Source organism: Puntigrus tetrazona, chromosome 4 (genome assembly GCF_018831695.1).
Source record: "Puntigrus tetrazona isolate hp1 chromosome 4, ASM1883169v1, whole genome shotgun sequence".
Classification (NCBI taxonomy): Eukaryota; Metazoa; Chordata; class Actinopteri; order Cypriniformes; family Cyprinidae; genus Puntigrus; species Puntigrus tetrazona.
The window spans coordinates 662,233-684,732 of record NC_056702.1 but is presented as its reverse complement, the minus strand read 5'-3'; the positions used below and the strand labels follow the sequence as shown (position 1 = coordinate 684,732).

General features: G+C 38.1%; 1 protein-coding gene across 18 annotated transcripts in view; it reads left to right on the top strand.

The window, feature by feature from the left end:
- Positions 1-22,500, top strand: part of plekha5 (pleckstrin homology domain containing, family A member 5) — a 131,114-nt gene that overhangs the window by 89,829 nt on the left and 18,785 nt on the right. For 11 of the 18 annotated variants that reach the window (XM_043236461.1, XM_043236465.1, XM_043236460.1 and 8 more), the window contains 7 exons: positions 3,028-3,148; positions 4,119-4,223; positions 6,572-6,644; positions 11,384-11,484; positions 13,482-13,597; positions 14,781-15,686; positions 19,205-19,655. In XM_043236461.1, coding sequence (XP_043092396.1) covers positions 3,028-3,148; positions 4,119-4,223; positions 6,572-6,644; positions 11,384-11,484; positions 13,482-13,597; positions 14,781-15,686; positions 19,205-19,655 — 1,873 coding nt within the window. The other 7 variants (XM_043236479.1, XM_043236462.1, XM_043236458.1 and 4 more) reach the window with 5 other exon arrangements.

Sequence of the window (22,500 nt, the reverse complement as noted above, 5' to 3'; positions counted from 1 at the left end):
GGAAGGTTTTGCTTTACAGTCATCATGAAATCATGATTTTTTTATTTTTATTAGAATACATACAGTATACATAGCTAGCAACAACTATATACAATCCATTATCTTATTTTGGTTTAATGTAATTACTTTCATTTGTGCATGACATCACAAATCCCTCTCGCTATTCAATCGTATACGGGCATCTTTTTCTCTATCAATATGAGCTCCCGCCCACATCTTTCTCATTAAACGTCTCTGTTTGCTTAGAAATATACAACAGGCGGCATTTCTCAATGTCTCAGACCTAGCACTGCAGGTCTAAGCACACGCATTTTTGTGATATTCTCTTAACGTTCCTCCTGGCCTCCGAGTTTAACCTCGTCAAATGAGGCTGAGTTGAAGAGCGTGAGAGACAAATGGTGGCAGACGGGGAGTTTTAAAGCCTAGCATGACTCATGCGTTTTAGCCGATGACCTCCAGTCGAGCCGGTGCCCAACCAACCCACAAACCCATCTGAGCGTCCCCTCCGTCAATTATCTCTGGATTCGGTGCACTTTAGCCGCTCCGCACGGGGCTAATTTCACACTCTCTGCCACTCTTCCTCTAAAGACGCCGTCAGATGTCAGCCGAATGATGGCCACCGGCGTGGCTACCAAAGCTCATTATTTGAGAAGAGATTAATTAATGAACGCTAATAGCCGTGTTGAATGCTCAATTTAATTTGAGATCAGCAGCCTGGAAGGTCGTACTCGGATCTGTGTGCTACCCTGACCCCTGTCCTTCTTTAAATGACTCTGGGGATGGACTGTTGTGTATTTTTTGTGGTGCTGGTGTATGCGTGACTGCCGACTGCTTCAAAGATCTCACAAAGCGTCTCTTTGTGTTTGTTTCCAATGCAAAATCAGATGATTATGCCAAACGGAGAGCACGCATGCAGACAAAGTATGTTAAAGAAGTGTTTCAGTAAAAAAAAAAAGCTTTCCTTTTGTTCCAAACCTGTAAGACTTTTTTTCTTTTGTCAGTGCAATTATAATAAGCTTCAAAAAGCACCCGAAAGCACCATAAAAGCAGCCCAGACAACCCGTGCATGTCATTTAAAGTTTTCTCACGTTCTATGAAATATATGTGGAAAAAAAGATCAAATTTATTGGCCTCTTCTTTTTAAAGTTTGAAAATCCTTGAAACAAGTTAACTTTGCCTGGGCAGCGGCACTGGGATATCAAGACTTGTTTTCATAGATCTAAAATATAAGTGTATTTGACCAACTTGTGTTTATGAACAATTTGTGTTTATGAACAAAATGCAAGTAAATATTTTCATCTGGTTTAAAGTAGCTTTACTTAAAGCACTTATAAACATCATAAAAATTATGAATTCCAAATAGTTGTTTTTAAATGAATTATTTTTTTTCTATTTATATATATTTTTTGCATTTCTTGCGCATTTAAAAAAAAAAACAATTAAATAAGACAGCATGCTCTTAAATTCAGCTGCAGTTCAGTGTTGGCCACTCAATTAAGAATTAACAATCAGTCAGTGTTTTTTTTTTTTTTTTTTTTGGGCTTGAATGATTGAAAAGATCCAGCTCATTAAAGTGATTTGTCCTCAAACTGGACATCTGCATTTCCCATGAGAAAGCCTGGACAGATGAGTTGGATCTCTTCAATTTTCAGTGAATTGCTGCTTTACTTTTCACACAAAGCTATTGCATGTCATCAGACTGGCGGGATAAAGTCACACAGGACGCTTTTATCATGTGTTTTTTTTTTTTTTTGCCTTGGTGGAGCTTGACATCTACAGTTATCCTTCGCTTTCGTTATATGGAAAGCAGCAGCAAACTCATTTTGTGTTGAAGAAATAAAGGTATGAAACATGACACAAATGTCGTTCTTGAGTAAACCGACCCTTTAAATGCACAAACATGCATTTAACCTCCCGATGCAATTTGTTGTTTAAGTGCTGCTGGTATTCAGCCTTTTGTAAAGCAGAGAGTTATTTCCTCATGCGACGTGACCCAGAAGCCAGACAGCTCTTATTTTTTACCCTGGTGTTCTCTCCTCTCCCTTGCTCCAGATAGCAGCGCTTTCCCTAGACGTCGTCGCTCTACCGTAGCGTAGAAATATAGGCCAGCCCTACGGGACAGAGTCTCCCGAATGAGCGTCCGCAATGCCGCGGGATTTCAGGGTTTATGGCCGTATTTATTGTGTTTTCTCTTCACTTTCGTTAAATAAGACGGTGGCGTTTGTTTTACAACCTTGATTTTTTTTTTCTGGCGTTGGCTTTGCTTTTGCCCTTCAGCTTGACTGGGTCATAAACTGCGTCTGCGGTATGTCAGAGCCGGAGCTGGCAGGCCATTTAAGGTTGTCAATTGTGTGGGAGTAGATCAGCGGAGACGTGGAGTGAGTAATTGCTTTGATGCATGGGGCCTGTCTCCTATATTTCTCTCTTTCTCGTTCTGTCTCAATGCTGAAGTGCTCTGGCTTATTAAAACAGCCGTTTAGAGGCCTGAACTTCCTGAGTGTCTCGCGGAAGCTCCAGAACTTTCCTCATTTATCTGCACGGCAGTCGCTCTCTTTCAGAGACTTGTAGTTGTTTTAAATCTGATGCCAGGTGTGGCTTGCTGTCGATTGCCGCAAACATCTTTAGTTTGTAAAAATGCATTGGTAATTGCATCTGCAGTCTGTGTTTGTTGAAGCAGTTCTTTTTGAAAATGTGATTTGTGCTTCAAACTGGATTTCTGTTATGCAGAATGACTTGGAATTCTGCAACAGAATCTGTCGTTAAAGTAGTATGTTAGTCTCCACGACCTAAATGCAAATAATGTTCATCATGTAGCTTTGAAGTGTGCATTTTTTTTATACATATTGTAGTATATATGATTGATGTTTGATTGTACAAAGGACAATGATGATTTATTTTCTATATATAAACCATAGAGACTTTGCATGCAGAAAACAGTTTACTGTATCTAGCTGTTACTGCTTTTCTGTTTTGCTTCCATTCTGAGATTCTTTACTGATGTTCTTGTCTTCTCCTCACCTCTTCCAGACCAGCGACCAAAGCACCAGCGACCGAGAAGAAAGAACGCCCAACCAGCACCATGAGCGAAGCGTCAAACTACACGGGCGGCTCAGACTACACCACACATCCCAGCAGCCCAACAACCAGAGTGAGTCGCTAACTCGCTGACCTTGGCCTAGTTCCAGCATGACAGATTGGACCGTCCCATCATGCATCAATAGCATGTTACACAATTATTGTCCTCATTACTGCACATCGGCTTCATCGCCTTCGCTCTGTGATGTTAAGTTGATATAGGGTTTCATAAAAATGCAGTGGGTTGTGCAGCTAGTTAAAAATCCATCTTAAGCAATCATTGATCTTAGTTTATTTAATTTTAGTGTTACCATCATGCCTTTTAATGCAATATCTTGCATAAAAAACAATGTGGATGACCTCTTAGAAGTTTCTAAATCAGACTCGTTATGCAAGGCTTTCAAAAGACTAGTCAACTTGTCATTCAGACAACCCACCAAATATTTTTTACTTCTGTATAACATAAAGACACCCAAACAAGATGAAGAATTAATGAATGGCTGTTGTTCAGGATGTTGCCGTTTTTTCAAATGAATAAAAGAACACATATGCATAGATTATTTAAATTAAGCATACGTTCATAAAATATTCATTGGCAAAATTGAGCAAACAGGCAATATTCTGTCTAAAATCGGACACAAAAATATTTTTTTTATTTATTGAACTGTTGTTGAGTTGAATTTATATACATATAGGACAAAAACTCATACAGGGGCATTAAATGTGCATTAATAATTTATTATTGTCAGCATTTATCACTGGAGGGTTCGGTGGACATAATCAAGAGGTGAATCCGATGTCAGATTCACTCTCCTCAGATTGTTTCCTGTGTGTTTTGACTTCTGTTAAGCAGTTTTTTAACATTTTGAGGGTTCGTAAGTGCTGTTGATTCATAATGCATGCATTAAAGGACTTCACTAGTAAGTTGTAATTATTTACAGCTCCATCGCTGAATAATGTATGCAGGCAAGATCGAGCCTTCACAAGCCCTTCTCTCTCTCTCTCTCTCTCTCTCTTTTCTCTCTCTCTCTCTCTGTTTGCAGCTCTCCAGGTCCTCAAAGAAAGTCCACAACTTCGGCAAGAGGTCCAACTCCATCAAGAGGAACCCCAATGCCCCGGTGGTGAAAAACGGCTGGCTTTACAAACAGGTCTGTGGCTCCGTGCTTATAAATGCACACAAAAAAGTATGTAGCATATTTCTGCCAAGTAATTTTTCAATTATTTAAGTATTATTTTCAATAGATTCTCAAATGATTTTTCTTTGCATAATATATTTGCGTATACTGTGTATATTATGTATATTTTCTTATCATTATTGCACCAGAATGAAAGCATAGTTCCTAATCATATTGGCCTAGAATATCTAAACTGTTATTTAGTACCCGATAAACCAAAGAAGAGTTGAGTTTTAAGTATTGAATCTCTCTGGTCATTTTTGAACGCGATGCTACTGGTCTAATTGGATTCAATGATCTATGCTAAGCTATGCTAAAAGTGCTATCACCAGACCCGGAGATCATCTGAATGGATTCAAATACGGTGAAACTCAACTTATTAACACTGAGGGAGTTGGAGAATGAGCCTATTTCCAAAAAAAGTGGAGCGTTCCTTAAAAACCCTGCCAGATAGCCAGCTCTTTAACCTCCTGTCTGTAAGCAAAGTCGTCACCGTCCTGAATGAGGCCGAAGACTGTGGTGTCGTCCGCAAACTTCAGGAGTTTGACAGAGAGGTTCTCTGAAGTGCAGTCATTCGTGAAAACACAACCCTGAGGAGCACAAGTGCTGATAGTGAGAGTTTGCCCAGCCTCACTAAAACTGCTGCCTGTCTGTCAGGAAGCTGGTAATCCACTGACAGATAGAGGTGGGCACGGAGAGCCGTGTCAGTTTTGAGAGGAGGTCAAGCTTGATGCTATTGAAGGCCGAACCGAAGTCCACAAATGGGATCCTTGCGTAATTCCCAGGTCTGTCGAGGTGTTGTAGGATGTAATGCAGGCATAAGTTGACTGCATCATCCACGGACCTTGTAGGCGAACTGAAGAGGGTCCAGTAAGGGTCCGGTGATGTCCTTCAGATAGGCCAGAATGTGGTCCTGGTGGGAATGCACTTATCCTCACAGAAACTGATATACGAAGTTACAGCCTCAGTGAATTCGTCCAGATCGTAGGTATGGAGGGCCAAATTATTCAAAATTACATAATTAAATGAATGTTGAAATATAGAAATAAATGGTTTAATAAATAATGAAATATATACATATATATATATATATATATATAAATAAATGCATAGATTCAAAAAATTCATTTTATATATTTAATATATAGTGTTATTTATTTATAAATAGTGTGTTTTATGCTCGTTTTTTAATGTATCACAAAATTTGTAAGTTTAACTTATATTTTATATATATATATATATATATATATAAATGAAAATTTAAAGAAATTAATAAAAGATAAATAAATATACAAATAATTACATGAATAAATATGTATATATTTATTTATGCATTTCAGTGTTCATTTATTTATATATTAAATAATTATGCATTTAACAGTTTATTTATATATTTCAATATTTATTTCATTTTGAGTAATTTGGCCTCTATTGTTAGGACCTAATATAATATTAAATAGCTGTTAAAAATGTTTTAATATTTTTTACATTAACAGTTATCAGTATATATGCGTGTTATTTTATAATTTATTAAATAGAATTATATTTGTATATTGTGTTAGAATTTATTTTAACTTGAAAATATTGCATCACGAAATCAAACAAATAAATAGCTTTTTTTTGTTATTATTTATTATAATTCTATATGAATTTTTCCATGATACTTAATTTCCTTAGTACTAATATATTTAAAAAATATGCGTCATGGTTATATCACATAAAAGTTATCAGTCGAACAGTTTTGGTGGTTATTTAGTTGCTGATGGTCATGTTTCCTGAGATTTGCCTGCACTTAAAAGCTTATCCATCAAACGCCTCATCCTTGCTTTATCTGCCTGTGTTTTATGCAGACCATGCACGACTCCTCAAACACATTTGTGCTTTTGCATCATATTTTTCACAACCTCTTCTCATAAAAGGCAGATGGAAACAAACACACAGAGTGTTACAGCCGCATCGAGCGCGTCTTTGCGTGTGATCGCTGTGCCAGCTTTCCTTTGAAAAACATGACTTCAGAGGTGGTCTCTCCCCTTCCCCAAACTTCCTCCGCAGCACAAGCAAAACCATCAGGCTTTGTTGTCTGAATTAAAATTTACGTGCTTACACGGTGCAAACATTAACACAACAAACAGTAAAACACGAGGGAGGAATATGAATGCGATTCATGCCTCAAATAAACGAGTCACCTTAAAAAAAAAAAAAAAAAGTTTCCTTTCTTGAGAACAGTGGAAAACAAAGCAGAGATGTGTTTGAGGGAAGGAAGCGTGCGTTGGAAAGGGACGGGCTTTGATTGGCGGCTTCTGTGTTGCTGGATTTTACAGGATAGTACCGGGATGAAGATGTGGAAGAAGAGATGGTTCGTTCTGTCTGACATGTGCCTCTTCTACTACAGAGGTGGGTCTAGTGTGTCTGTTTACACGCACACGCACACACACACACACACACACACCTCACAGTGATTTTTGACTTTGTCTGCTATGATCAAGTTGCACATTGAAGCTGCTATCTGTGGGTTTTACATAGAACTTAATAAATGGTTTATATATGGTTTCCAAAAGTTCTTTTTTTTTTGTGATCTGAATAAATGGCAGACATTACTAAATGATTCTGATTCCTGAATTTGAATCAGTAATGATTGGGTTCGGTTCTTTTGATTCTTTTTGTGGTTCACTCTGAGCGAGTCGTTTTTATCCTTTAAAAATAGCTAGTCTTTTTTAAAAGAATTCTATGATTGTCAGTTGTAACTTAAATAATGGATATTTACAATGGACATTATAGTGTCTCAGTAGAATTACCCTGATGAGGTTTATTATGGACTAATGATCATATCATATCACAGAGATGGCCACAAATAATAAATCTATATAAATGTTGAATCTGTGTTCAGTTATACAGTGTTACCATTGACAGTGGTCACTATTTCAGTAGTATTTTAATGTTGTTTACTAACTATTTTAGTATTTATTCACTTTTATTATTCATTTTAAATATGCTTTTTTTGCGTTTCTTTGTAATTGTGTTATGTGCCTTTGTCTTTTTATTATTTATTATTATTTCTATTCTGCTTAATTCGTTTATGATTTTGAAGTTTTAATACTTCAACTTTTTTATTTTATATTCTCATATTGAACATTATTTTTATTTATATATTTAAATATCTGCATTCAAATAATGTTTTCAGTTATCTTTTTATGATTTCTATTTCAGTTTGAGGGATTTTTAATACACTTCACTTTTAGTACACTTCTCATTTTATTTTTTTTTATATATGTGTATATATACACACACACATAAAATAAATTAATAATGAATTTATATTTTTCTAAATTATTATATATTAATACAATTATTAATTATTATTAAAAATAATTATTATTAAATTATATTATAAAAATTATTAAAAATATTATATATTAATAAAATATGTTATATATATATATATATATATAAAATTTTATTTATTTTTTGCTGCATCAATATAATTTCAGTATAGTTTCTCAAAAGATAGCATTATTATTCAGATATTTAAATATTGTGTTTGACCAATCAGAATCAATTCTTTGGTATAACAAGCTCCCACAGTATGAGCCCAAAGGTTGGACGGGTTGTGCTGCATGCTGAGGTCTCTTGAGGACGCTCTCTTAGATCTCCATAAATTGTGCAATTAAACAGTCGGGCAGCGCAATCAGATCCTCCTTTCACAGCCAGACCCAAGAGGACCGAGGCTGTTTATTGGCTGACAGAGAAGACAGAGCAGTATTCCAGCCACGCATCGGACGTGCTCAGACTGCCTGTACATATCCTCCATCTCGACGCCTCAGATTAAATGTTGCATGTGTATGTCAGTGATGAAGGACAGGTGAAGCTCTGAACGGCCCTGAGAGCGGAGGAGGGCCGATCTCTGACGCCCCCTGTCTGTGTCAGCTGCTACTGCATCGCCAGCTCATCGTTTTGGTCACAGTACAATCATATGCGAGGCATGTGATGTCTTATCACGCATGGAGTTAGTACAGACTGTTATGAACTCTTATGTTTACTACCTGGGGTGTAAAATATTAGTAGGCAATTTTTAATGGGGATATGTGTTAAATTCAGCATGAAATAATAAATTATTTGTCTTATTTAGCGTGACTGAACCATACGCATTATGAAGTTTTATAAAAAAAGGTGGTGAATAATAATACTTTTTGAATTTCAGCTAGGTTTGGGAAACGCAAATGCGTAAAAATACACTACTGTTCAACAGTTTTAAAAAAAGAAGTACTTTCTAATAGCTTTAGCATAGGTGCACTTAATTGGTCAAAAGTCTCAGTGAAGACATTTTAATGAAAATATAATCAAAATAAATGCTGTTCCTTTGAACTTTCTGTTCTTCATAGATATCTGACAAAAAAATATTAAGCAGCGCAAATGTTTTTAACATTGATAATAATGTTAAATAGTTGAGCAGAAAATGACCGTATTAGAAGGATTTCTGGAGGCACTAAAGACCGGGGTGATGATGCTGGAAATAGCATCACAGAAATAAATGACTCTTTAAAATGCATTCAAATAGAAAACAGTTATTTTCACAATATTATAGTTTTGCATCAAATAAATGCAGTATTGGTGATCAGAAGAAACAATCCCCAAACCTTTGAATGGTTGTTTTTGTATTTTTGTATGTTTTAGTATTGTTGTTTAATATTGACTTGATTTTTGTCGCCTTTTAAGAAGAGTGAAAAGGCACCGAAGAGCATTTTCTGCAAGAACTGTTTGGCGTTTTTACAGTATAAAAGAACATCTTTCATCATTTGGCAGTATAATTATTTTTCTTTGTTCTAAGTCTTTCTTCCTCCGAAGCATTTAAAGAATCATTAATGGCAAATATCCAGAATAATTGTTTACCGCTCCGGTCCTAATGACTGTTGGCTGAGATCTGGCGCAGAACCGTTGGAGTTTTGTGAACTTCCTCTGAGCTTTGAATTGTTTTTCTGGCGGTATCAGTATGTGCTTTCCCTAAAGCCAGCCCGCTGAGTCTGATCTTGACGAGAGAGCTGAGCATCTCTGTGTTTGTTTGCTCGTCTGCTGTGAGCCACCGGCAGCTTTCTTCTCTTCTGAACGCCGCGCACGCTGCTCCAGGACTCGGTGTGTGTGGGATGTTTCCACAATGCAAAAACTTGCTCCATGGAACTTTTAAAAGACAATTGTGTGTAACGGTGCTAAAGTATCATTGCCTTCATTGGTCTCCATGGCAGAGGAAAAGCAAGCATGTTCTATTCAGTTTGCATCCCAAGAGTCTTAACGTTCAGTTAGCATTATACCAGTAGGTTGACAAGTGAGTCATTTTTACGATTCCTTCAAAAACAAATAAAATATATTGTCGGTCAATCAATGAATTTTTCCATGCAACCAATTTGATTCAGAGACGAAACAAGTGACCGTTCAGCCATTTCAGATCATTCAGGTGTGAGTGAGGAGTTCATTCCTTCCCAAACACTGACTTATTCATGAGCAAAATATATTTGTCACCTGTAAACGATTCAATCTTGATTGAAACAAGTGACTGCGTTTATAAGAAAATGATTGAATATTTCCATCAACTGATTTTACTCCCTCGAAAATGAAACCGGCGGCTGTCTTCATGAGTAAATGATTGAATCTTTCACTCAACCCGATTGTTTATTTTACAAGTGACTGTCTTTATGACTGAGAAATGTATTCATTCATTCAAATTCTTTTAAAACACAGACTTATACTGTTATGATAATTGTACTATCACAGTACTATCAAAATATACTATCATCTTCAAATGATTCAGCGATTAAACAAGTGGTTTGTTACTTCAAAAACACTGACTCATTCAGGAACATTCAATAATATTTCTCGTTGAATTATTCACTCAACTGATTCAGTTCATTCAGGTCTTTAAGTGATTTGTTGAATCATGTTGGAACTATTTTTGTTGGCAAAGCAAAAACAGATATGAATTGGTGTCAAGTTGCTCAATTTTGACCTTCTGTTTATTTAAACCGTGTGCAGACTTATGGACATTTTTAGTTTAGTTTCTATATATTTTATATTTTTGCTAACTGCAAACATTTTGACTCAGGTGTGTATTTTTACTGTACCTTTAATATCCCACCCTCATTTCCTTTGAATCTATTTTACACTAGGTACAAAAAAATTGTTCTCCTCAGGACCAAAAATGTAACAACTGCTATTTTTAATCGTAGTGTCGTTTAACTGTAAAATGATGCAGTTGTTCCTAATAAGCTTTCATTCTGTTGGCAAGACTTCAAATTGAAATGTTTGACTTCCTTTATTCCTCTTTTCTGCCTCTGTTTATTATTGAGCCAATTGGATAAATAATGCAGCTACAATTGTGTGGGTGTGTTGGTATGAATGTCAGAGTGTGGTTTGTATGCGTGTGCGCTTGTGGTCTAATATTTAAAAGAAAGAAACAAAGTCAATCACAAACGCTCTGAGTTTTTCTGCCATCTTATGGGGAAAATGTTGGTGTTGCGCCCAAACGAAATTTTACCGAAAGCTCATTTTTTGAGATACTGACCTCGGGTTTAAAACTCAACTTCGTTAGTTTGGTGGCTTTGAGTTTTTGTAGGTGTAGAGTTCAAAATGTTTCATAAATTGTTCCTATAAAACGTTCATAAATCATTTTCATAAATTTACTATAACTCTATGGACCTATGGGTAAACTATTAAAAGCAATATCACTCTTAATTGTGCTGATAGTCTGAATTTCATTTGTCTTGTGCTGTTATTTCTGACGAACGATTGAATGGTAGGTTTTGCAAATAAAATACATTTTTTGTGAACGTTGAATGGATTAATGGCTGTTTTTGGCATTGTTGCGGTAATGGTAAGGGTTAACACCGCCGTCGCTCTGAATTGTCGGCAAGCAACTCTTGATGGATTGGTCGCAGTCTGCAATCAAAACGATGGAGTTCACAGTCGAGAGCAGTCACAATTGACACGCTCGGATGCACACAACCCTGCAGTTTTCCCATCAGCCCCTCCGGACTGTTTACCCAAAGCCCTGCCGAAATAAACACCCAGCCGTCAGCTTCAAGTTTAACAGGTTCCCTGGCAGCCGGCTAATATATGCTAACGTCTCTCTCTCTTTGTGTCTTCAGATGAGAAGGAAGAGGGGATCTTGGGAAGTATCCTCCTGCCCAGCTTCCACATCTCCATGCTATCTGTGGACGACCACATAAGCAGAAAATACGCCTTCAAGGTCAGAGACGCGTTCGCTTTCTCTCAAACATTTTTCTATAATAGCCCTTGCTGTTTTATTGGCCACCATTTGGGAAAAACGAGGTTAAGGTTAATTGTACAAATTCAAACATGAACTGACATGTATGCACCTTTAAGATCTCTTTCTCCATGTAACTTTAGAAAGGCAATAGCATATCAACGTAAGATTTCATTTTAAAAGAAGTTCGTGCTGCATTTATTTGATCAAAACTGCAGTAAAAAGATAATAGATATAGTTAAGAATGCAATTGATTGCTGGGGTTACAAGCTTTAGTTTTTAGCATCATTACTTCAGTCTTCAGTGTCACATGATCAATCAGTGTTAAAAACAGCTTCATAATTCTGTGGAAACTTATTTCTCAGGATTCCTTTAGCATTTATTTGCAGTAGGAAACTTTTAGGGCCTTTTAAAATGCCTTTTGATCAAATTAATGCATCCTTGCAGAATAAAATAATTAATTTCTTTTAAAAAAAAGACTGACCACAAACTTTTGCACATGTATTTATAACTTATCCTAGATTAACTTAAACCTAGATTAATAAATGCAATAAAATGCGTTGTTCGTTGCCTCTTTTAGATACCAAATCGAATCACAACATTTTTACTTACCTAATAACTTTTAGGACCCTGACTGTTTCCATTAAAAGTATTAGAAATATTACGCTGACTTTAGGCCAGCATAGCTTTTTAATATCAACGTGAGAATGAAAGTTTAGACCGTTTTAGTCTCTCTCCTGGGTTGGATCGGTGTGTTCACCTGTGAGTTTAATTAAGTCTTGAATATAAAATCCTGCCGTCCTGCTCGAGGGCGAGAGTTTGGCTCTAGTAAAGCAATCATTAACTTGAGCTAGACCGGTTTCCTGACACAGGTTTTTACTGGATGGCACTTTTCAGCCGACGCTGCGTTTTTGTGCCTTGTTCTGTGAGAGTTTGCATCTCTGTGGAGTCATTTACCTATTAGTGCAGGTATTTCCATGTCGACTCACTGCTTTTTCTCGATCTTATTCTCTGTTTCACAATGGTGTGACTTGTCCTCGGTGAGGACTCGTGAACTCGAGCATCAACATGTTTACTGGATGGAGCCTCGCTGATACGGTGAGTCCTGAGTTTGCACGATGCCTCGTTAACATACTTCCCTGCGTTAACCAGAAAATGCCTTCATCCTTTCGTTATATAGACCTTAAAGGAGTAGTTCACCCAAAAACGGTCATTTGCCTAAAACGCACTCACCCTCAGGCCGACATGCAGATGAGTTTGTTTCTTCAACCGATTTGGAGAGATGTAGCATTATAGCACTCAGCAGTGAATGGGTGCCGTCAGCATGAGAGTCCAAACAGCTGATAAAAACACCACAATAATGCACACCACTCCAGTCCGTCAGTTAACATCTTGTGAAGCCAAGAGCTGCACGTTTGTAAGAAGCAAATCCATCGTTATAAGACGTTTTTAACTTCAAACCGTTGCTTCTGGCCAAAATACGAGCCAATAATAATGACCCCAAGCTAAAACAGCTTAATGATAGAGTGCTGTGGATTATGGTGATGTTTTTTTTATCAGTGCTCGGATTCTGACGGCACCCATTAAGAGCGTATCTCATAGAAACGTATTTTGTATGCTGCCTATGTAGACTGAAACGTCCCACTAGGGTTGAGAACAGAGTTCTTGCTAACTATTCTAAAGCGCTGAGTGTTTGCTCTTTGAAGCTTATATAAACTGTTGTGAAAGACGAGTTGTAATATCCAGACAAAAGCTGTCAGAGTCGAGCAGTCAAACAAACTCCTGAGGGGCTCTGAACGACGGGGGTCTGTCAGCTCAAATCCTCCTGACGAATTTCTGCTCACTTCAGAAAGACTACTCAAGCATTATTGCATTTTGTGCCGCTGACACCAGCTAGGACACCCAAAGCAGGTATTTATTGGTATTCACCGTCCAGTCTCTTTTCCCCTCAGGTTGCTATGTTGATTTTTCACGACTAGGCGACGCATCCCAACATGCGGACGTACTATTTCAGCACTGACACAGCCAAAGAAATGGAGTCATGGATGAAGGTTATGACGGATGCAGCGTTGGTCCACTCTGAGCCAATCAGAAGGTTAGAAATGTGCTTCGGTTCAGTCTGAACTTCATAAAAGGAAGTTATCAATTACAATATAAGTAAATAATTTCAAAATAAATAATAAAATCAATGTTTTTATTATCAGTAATACTGTCAAGATACTAATATTATTGCAAATTATTTCATCTTTTTAATCATTTTTTCTATTAGAATTTTTTAAAGCATAAAGTTGATTGTTACGAGTAGAGGTAACGTGAATTGTTATTCAGTTACTCACAATATTCAAAATACTCATTAAGTTTTAAATGCAAATTATTTTCTTAAACCTAAAGTTGTCAGAGATATGTGAATTTTTTATTAGTAATACTGTCAAAAATGTAACTTTTATATATATATAAACCTAAAGTTCTTTGTGCTCAGATATAATGTGCACTTTTTATATACAAAATATTTGACTCAATTTGATTTTCTGGGTTAAGAATTTTTTTTAAGCAAAACAAAATAAGTAATTAATAGAATTAACTGAAAAATGTCGAATAAATAATAAATTAAAATAATAAAGTTCTTTATGATCATTAATAATGTCAAAATGTTTTTTTTTTTTTTTAAATGTATATTTTAAGAAGCTGTTTCTAAAAAGCAAAACAATGTAATAAATAATATAAATAATTAAAAAACGCTATATAAATAACTATAACCGCTAAGAAGATGATTGAATTTTGTAATAAATGCGCTATGTACAAAAATTAATTGTAAATATTTTCCTGCTTAAGAATTATTTATCATTTTGTTAACTTGTCTTTTAGTCCCTTCAGTCACTTCAGTGTTTACTCTTTATAACGGTGCTTTTGTCATACCTTTTTGACTTCATCCCGAGAGAGTCTGTCGAGAAGAGATTTCCACAGCTCTGTGTCTCTGTTTCATTACAGCTTTTAGCACAATCGCAGATAAAAAGAGTTCTCTCAGACTCAAACGCTTGCTTTTCTCCTTTTTTTCCCGCCGGCGGGATCACAGCTGCGATTGAACCGCAGCTCGCTTTTCATAGAAACAAAGTGACTTTTATTAAGAGGCACAAATGTTCGGTCAGAAAGAGCTCGTGTTTATTTAGTGTTTCGGTGGCGCTCTGCATCACACGTAGTTTGTGTAGTGAAGCTCTTTATAAATATGATAGACCTGGAGCTTGTTTTTCTCACTCGCTAGCTTGTTTCTTCTCTTCCAGCAGGCTTGAGAAGGTAAAGGTTGACTCACGCAGCCCTCAGGAGATGAACAACATGCTGAATCACAGAGTCCTGACCCGACCCGAGATCCAAAACAACGAGAGAAACCGCGAGACGCTCCGCCAGGAGGAGAAGAAGCAGAAAGCCGCGGACAAGCAGAAAGAGAAAGACGGCAGGGTTAGCGTGCAGAAAGATGGAGAGCGATACACCCTCCAGAGAGACGCCGACAACTACACCCTGCACAAAGACGCTCAGAGACTCGCTCTGCAGAAGGACGGAGACCGATACATGCTGCAGAAGGACGTGGACAAATACGTCCTGCAGAAAGACGGCGAGAAATACGCCGTCCACAAAGACGGAGAAAAGTACCTGCTGCAGAAGGACGGCCAGAAATACACGCTGCACAAAGACGGAGACAAGTTCACGCTTCAGAGGGAAGGCGAGAAATACGCTCCGCTGAAAGACGGCGAGAAGATCCTGCAGAAAGACGCAAGGTACCCTCACGCAGACAAACACGTGCAGCAGAAGGATCCGGAGAAACCCGTACCGCCGCCGCGGGAGGGCGAGAAATACGGCTTCCAGAAAGAGGGCGCCGCGGAGCGGCCGCTCACTAAGATCAACAGCATCAAGCTCCAGCCGGCTCAAGCGGCGGCCATCGCTGCGGCCGTCTCGTCCTCCAGACAGCTCCAGAGCGCGGCGGGGGCCGGCCAGTACAAGCCGGCTCAGGTCAACGGCTCCGGGGAGCGAGGAGGAGACAGAAGCCCCGGAGACATGAGCAGCGCGATGACCCAGAGGACCACGGCCCCGGCAGAGCCTGAGCGAACCCTGAGCAGAACCAACTCCATGCAGCAGCTGGAGCAGTGGGTCCGTACGCATCGCACGCGGGCCCCGGACGACGACACCAGGAGGTGAGGGACCCTGTAGCCAGGGGCCTTATTTATAACAAACTAAACGGCTTACGGACTACGCAACACGCACGATTGCTTTTTGAGCGTTCGTTTGCAAAAACAGAAAAATGTGCTGATGGTGGCGCAGTATTCTCCACATCTAGTGCGGTTTAAAACCTTAGCGCGTTTGGTCAAAAAAAGCCACTTTCAAGGAATCGCGAGTTCACGTTTTACGGTTGAGTGCGCTTTGGCGAATCGGCGCGGTGTAATCAGGTGACAGAGCTACTTTCCACTTAAATGCATTCGCTCATCCGAGGAGATTACAAAGATCGAGTGAACCCTAAAACGTGAAATGTGGAGTTACCTGCTTTTGCTGTAAAACTAACTAATATGTAAACAATTATTAATTTTGCCTGTTTTCGTTTAAAGTCTTAATGACTATCTGTGTTTACCTTCGTACTCTTTAATCCAGCTCTTGTAATGCTCCTCCCCTCTTTTCTGATGACGTCAGCGTGACATCATAAACCACGCCCCTCCAGCGTTCATTTCTCAATGAAACATCCAATCAATTTGCAGTAGAACGAACAAGCCACCCCCTCCGCTTTCCTCATTCGATATCACGTTCCTCTCTGAATTACGTCTCAGACTTTTAGTTATTATTATTACTTAATAAGAACAGCCCCACTGCAGTTTAAATATTCCATGCAATTGCATGGTTTTTGCAGATGAGCATATATAGTTGTATTTTTGCTCGCCGTCTGTCAGAAAACAAACCAGATGCGCTATCCGTGCATCATTCTGTCTGTCTGAGTTTGTTTTCTCTCCCACTCTCGGTCCCCTGACACACACGAGCTCTTTATCACGACCCAGCAGATATTTCCAGCTCTGCCCGGCCTCCCAGCCTCCGCCGGCCCGTTTGCTGTCAGGTGCCATCCTCCGTTTAGCCGAGGCAGAGTAGGAGGACGTGTGTTTGCTCCGCTCGTCTCGTCCTCCTCTCCTCTGATGAATAAGTCATGGAGCTTTGTGCTCCGGCAGCGCAAAAAATTGTCTCCAAGTGGATCAGAGCTGCTGTCAGCGCAGGAAGAGGAACAGGAAGAGAGAACGGCGCCGCGTGCTCGCGTTATTTAAGATGCTGATTCATGCCGATTATCAAAAGGCATCGGTGAAGCTCTGCCTACATGCTCTTCAGAAACTATCATCAATATTTGTGCAACTCGTGCGCATATCACGCTACGCTCTCGCGTAGACCACCGCCTGGCTCGTTTTCGACAGGGTTTCTTGCGTATGCACGCCCTGAACCAATCAAAAACTTTCCCCAGACTCTCAGCAGAGCGCGGGGTTGCATGCCACACTTCTGATTTATTTTTGGTTTATCTTTATAAAGAGAGTTTGACAGGGTTTTTTGATTTCGTCCAGGATAACAGATGTGCAAGGATGATTAAAAGATGACAACTCTGCACAATATTAACAATGTTTGATTTATTAGTGCTGTATTTAGTGTAATAAATCTCCTGCTTAATGCAGGTTTCAAGTGAGATTTTTAAAGACAGCATGATTTTTATTATAATTGTCTAAATAAGTTAAAATGTAAAATTAGTTAAGTTTTTGCACGTTTTCTATTTAGTTTATTAAATCTTAATGCATGTTTTAAGTAACATATTTAAATGCATATTAGTATTACAGTTTTTATTAAGTTGTGTAAAAAATATTTTTAGGCTTTAAATTTTGTAACAATTTTCAAAATTAATAAAAAAATATTTTCAGTGTATGTTTAATATTTAAATATAATATTTATTATATTACAAATGTTTTAGTTGTTTAACGTTTGAGGGGGGCATTCTGGATAAAAAATTTAATGCATGCTTCAAATAATATTTTTTTTTAAACATATCTTAGTATTAAACATATCTTAGTAACGAACGGTGTCATTGTCAATTTTATTATTAATACTCTTTTATTATTCAAGAGTATTAAAAATGGGCTTAATTTAGCATTTTTCAAAATCTGCCTAAAATAGGTGCCAATATATATGCCAGCGATTATTTTTTTGTATTTCAGCGATTATGTATTAATACCTGCTAGATTGCGTTCAATTAAATAAGCTGCTGTAAAATGTGAAATTAGATTAAACTAGGTTAATGTTGCCAGTGCCCACACCGAGGCAGATAATTGAGCTGCTTTTCTGCATCCAGCCAACATCGTTTGGAGCTCCTCGTGTTCAGCAAATTGAGACACGACTTTTGTGGTCGTGCATCTTGGCAGCGGGAGCTCTTTATTGATTTCTGCTCCGTCAGTACAAGGCTGCTCATGCCAAACCTTTTAATGGTGCCTATAAAAGCGCTAAGCCGATCTGGTGAAGACCAACTCGTCGGAAAGCGTCCTGGCACGCGTGCGTTTGCCGATTCGTGTACGCTCTAATTATTTCTGAACGATCAGCGGATGACGAGCGACGAAAAATTAGAGCTTTTTAATGATCAGCCGGAGTGAAGGGCGCTCTGACGAGTTTAAGCATGATGCTTTTACCGTATGCTAATGAGTCGGTGCTTAATTAACACCCGCGGCACAACAGGAAATCATCAGAAAGTCAAAGCCGGGCCTTATTAGCATGATTGTATTATAAAACTCTCTTCTTCAAGTGGAGTTGTTTTGTATATCGTTGACCTTTCTGTGACGCCAACTTCTCTTGTCTTCTACCAAATGTTGAAGATGGGCATAAATAATAATTAAATTCACGCAGAAAGAATTTATATTTAATTTAAAGACAATAAATTAATAAATGAATTTAATTGACAAAAATGATAATTATATATTACAGCATAGAGTGTATTCAATTCAAATTCAGATAGGAAACGGTTATTTAAAATTGTAGTAATATTTTACAATAATGTTATTTTTACTTGGTTTAATTTTTGTTTAAATAAAAGGTCACTTTTTAATATTTTGATTAAGAGTTGAAAGAGATGTGAAATGAATGAGAAATTAATATTAAACCCTTTTTTGGTAATTCATAAATACATTTACATTTAGCAAACTCTTTTCTCCAAAGTGACTTACACATGAAAACAATAGAAGCAATGAAAATCAACAAAAGAGCAATAATAATAGGGGGAAAAAAAGCGACGACCCCAAATTTCTTTTTTTCAAAATTATGTCCCTTTAGGTTTTGAGGGTTTAATGTTTCTGATCTCCATTTTAATGGTTTTAAATATTTTATTGATCAAAAACAACTCAAATTAAAATCATGAAACTTTTTAACAACTTTTTTTATATATAATATATATATATATCTATATATATATATATATATATATATATATATATATATATAAAGATATACATGTATAAGTATTCAAATATTTTGAAAATATTTAGTTTATTAAGTTTGATTAAGTTTCTTTGTTTTCCATTTATCATTTTTATGTTTTTTCTTTTAAAAACATGTCAGAATTAAAAGCAGAATTTATTTAATTTATAAAAAAATGTGACATATTGCGCCTTTGTTTTTCTTGAACTCAAACCCATATGTCTTTATCCTGCAGCATTACATCCTACCAAACTCTGCCGAGGAACATGCCGAGCCACCGCGCTCAGATCGTCCCGCGCTATCCCGAGGGTTACCGGACGCTCCCGAGGAACATGCTGCGTCCGGACAGCATCTGCAGCGTGGCGGGGTCGGTGTACGACCGGGCGCTGCAGCCCACGAGCACCGAGAAGCGCCGCTCCATTCGGGACGACACCATGTGGCAGCTGTACGAGTGGCAGCAGAGGCAGGCGCACAGCCGGGTCGGATACGGGACGCTGCCCAGCCCCAAAACCATGGGCCAGATCGCCGAGTCCATCCCCACGTCCCCTTCCCACGGCTCTCTGGCCGGGTACCACACCTTCTCCCCCAACCGCCCGCTCAACCCGGACTCCCGCTCTGAAGTGTCCTCGCCCGTGTTTCGTGGGGACCTGACTATAGAGCGCCGGCACAGACAGCATCTGTCCAAGGTACAGAGCGCACAGGGTTCCCACAGCCTGCAAGCAAACCGCCGGATGGGTCAGATAGATCAGGTCCAGCATCGGGTGCACACTGTGTGTATAAATACATAATCTGATATGTAAATGAAGGGTTATTTTATTTAAACATGAGGAGTATTCATAATCTGACAGCTTTCCATTGATGTAGGGTTTGTCTGAGGGAGAGAAAATCATTTTTAAAGTTCTTAGCCATGCATATTACTAATCAATATTTAGGTTTTGGTATATTTACAGGAGGGCATTCACAAAATATCTTTATGGAACGTGATCCTTACTTAATATCTTAATGATTTTAACATAAAATAAAAATAGATATTTTTAATGGTTTTGTACTCCAGGGTCACACTTCACACATATATATATATATATATATATATATATATATATATATATATATATATATATATATATATATATATATATATATATAAATTGGTATATAAATTAGTATATAAATAAACAGAAATTAGTAACTACAAACACCATTGAATGAATCATTAAAAGCAATTCACTAAATTATTATATAATATATAAATGTGTATATATTTATTAAGATAAATATATTTAAATTAATAGAGAAATTTTCTTTAATTCTCTATTATTTTTATTCTCTCTCTTTTCTCACTTTTTAATACGTTTTGGCTTAAAAACATCAATTTAAAGTGTTGCAACCCTTTTTTGTTTTTTTAAACCCTTTTTTTGTCTGCATGCATGTGCAATAATCCCAAAACACTGAAAAAGTGGGAACCCTGCATTAATATATACTCATTGATCACGTATATTTATATCCATTTTCTACCCATTTATATTTTCTCTCACGGATGTTTTTCTGGTGATTGTGGTGTTTCTTGTCTGAGCGTGTAATTACCAGATCACGTTATTTCCTAGCCTTTAGGTTTCCTCTAATGCTGTGGGTTTAATGCTCATGAGCTCCCTGTGCTCTCCTCCCTCTCTCTCTCTCTGTCTCTCTCTCTCTGTCTCTCTCTCTCTCTCTCTCTTCTCTCTCTCTCTCTCTCTCTGTCTCTCTCTCTCTCTCTCTCTCTCTCTCTCTCTCTCTCTCTCTCTCTCTCTCTCTCTCTCTCTCTCTCTCTCTCTCTCTCTCTCTCTCTCTCTCTCTCTCTCTCTCTCTCTCTCTCTCTCTCTCTCTCTCTCTCTCTCTCTCTCTCTCTCTCTCTCTCTCTCTCTCTCTCTCTCTCTCTCTCTCTCTCTCTCTCTCTCTCTCTCTCTCTCTCTCTCTCTCTCTCTCTCTCTCTCTCTCTCTCTCTCTCTCTCTCTCTCTCTCTCTCTCTCTCTCTCTCTCTCTCTCTCTCTCTCTCTCTCTCTCTCTCTCTCTCTCTCTCTCTCTCTCTCTCTCTCTCTCTCTCTCTCTCTCTCTCTCTCTCTCTCTCTCTCTCTCTCTCTCTCTCTCTCTCTCTCTCTCTCTCTCTCTCTCTCTCTCTCTCTCTCTCTCTCTCTCTCTCTCTCTCTCTCTCTCTCTCTCTCTCTCTCTCTCTCTCTCTCTCTCTCTCTCTCTCTCTCTCTCTCTCTCTCTCTCTCTCTCTCTCTCTCTCTCTCTCTCTCTCTCTCTCTCTCTCTCTCTCTCTCTCTCTCTCTCTCTCTCTCTCTCTCTCTCTCTCTCTCTCTCTGTCTCTCTCTCTCTCTCTGTCTCTCTCTCTCTCTCTCTCTCATCTCTCTCTCAGTCTCTCTCTGCAAGGCAAAACATCACGCTCTCTCATCCACAACTGTGCTCTCTCATCGCTTTTCCTCTCAAACTCTTTGCATTTTTCAGCTGCAAGCCGCCAAGGACCCGTTGAGGCTTTGGCTTGCAAACGAGCAGAGGATTTGACATGCAGAGGTCGAGCCGCTCATTTAAAGTCAACATGAAATCAAAATGACCGCGTTTGCTTTCAGGAGGCATGCTTGTGGTCTACCCGGGCACGTTCGTGAGTGCATGCTAATCCAACGGTAAAAAAAAAAGGGTCCAAATAGGTCGCAAGTGTCATTTCATGTTGACTTTAAAGGTAAACGATTATTCAAACGTTCACGTAGGAGTATTGCATTGCAGTAGAGTAGGTTTTTGAATTAAACGCCAGAGAAGAGTGTTTGTGTGTTTGTTGTGAAGCACTAATACCATAAGCTCTATAATTATTATTTATACTTGACGTTTCAGGTTCTGGCAGTCTTAAGCTGCCTCTTTGCCGTTAAGCTGCTTCTTTTATTTATTCATTTCACAGACGCAAAGTACAACTGGCAGAAATCATCTGCGATATTATTTCAGGCAGAGAGCATTTTAATGAAAAAGCCTGCGGTCACTTGATGAAATATTAATAGAGCTCCTCCATATGTGTTTTACTCATCATCGCTCGAAAGCCGCTGTAAAAATGTCTTTCGTTACAGTGCATGAAATTCAATTTACCACCTTAAACATTTCGGTTTAGATTGAAGCCTCTCGGAGAGTTTTTGTCATCTTTGTTTTTTCGTGATAGAACGTGCTTTATTTGGATTAATATAAAACCTAGACGAAGCGACATGCTTGAAGTAATCTAGGTCCCAGGGTTGTTTTCTTCAGATGCCACTTAATTGGGTGGCGCGAGAAGTTTTTAAGGATAATTTGGTATAAACCTGGAAGTTTCATTTCTGAAAAGTACATTTAAAATGAATCCAGCTGTTCTTTCTGGAAAATGAAGCTTGCACTTTCTAGCTCAAGAACCTGGTTATTCATGATCATGTTAGCTGAAGCTGATTGATTAGATATTACAGGTGTGTGTTAAAATATTTATAAAAATAGGTCACATATAAATATATTATTATAGTATTTTAAAATATTTTTACAATT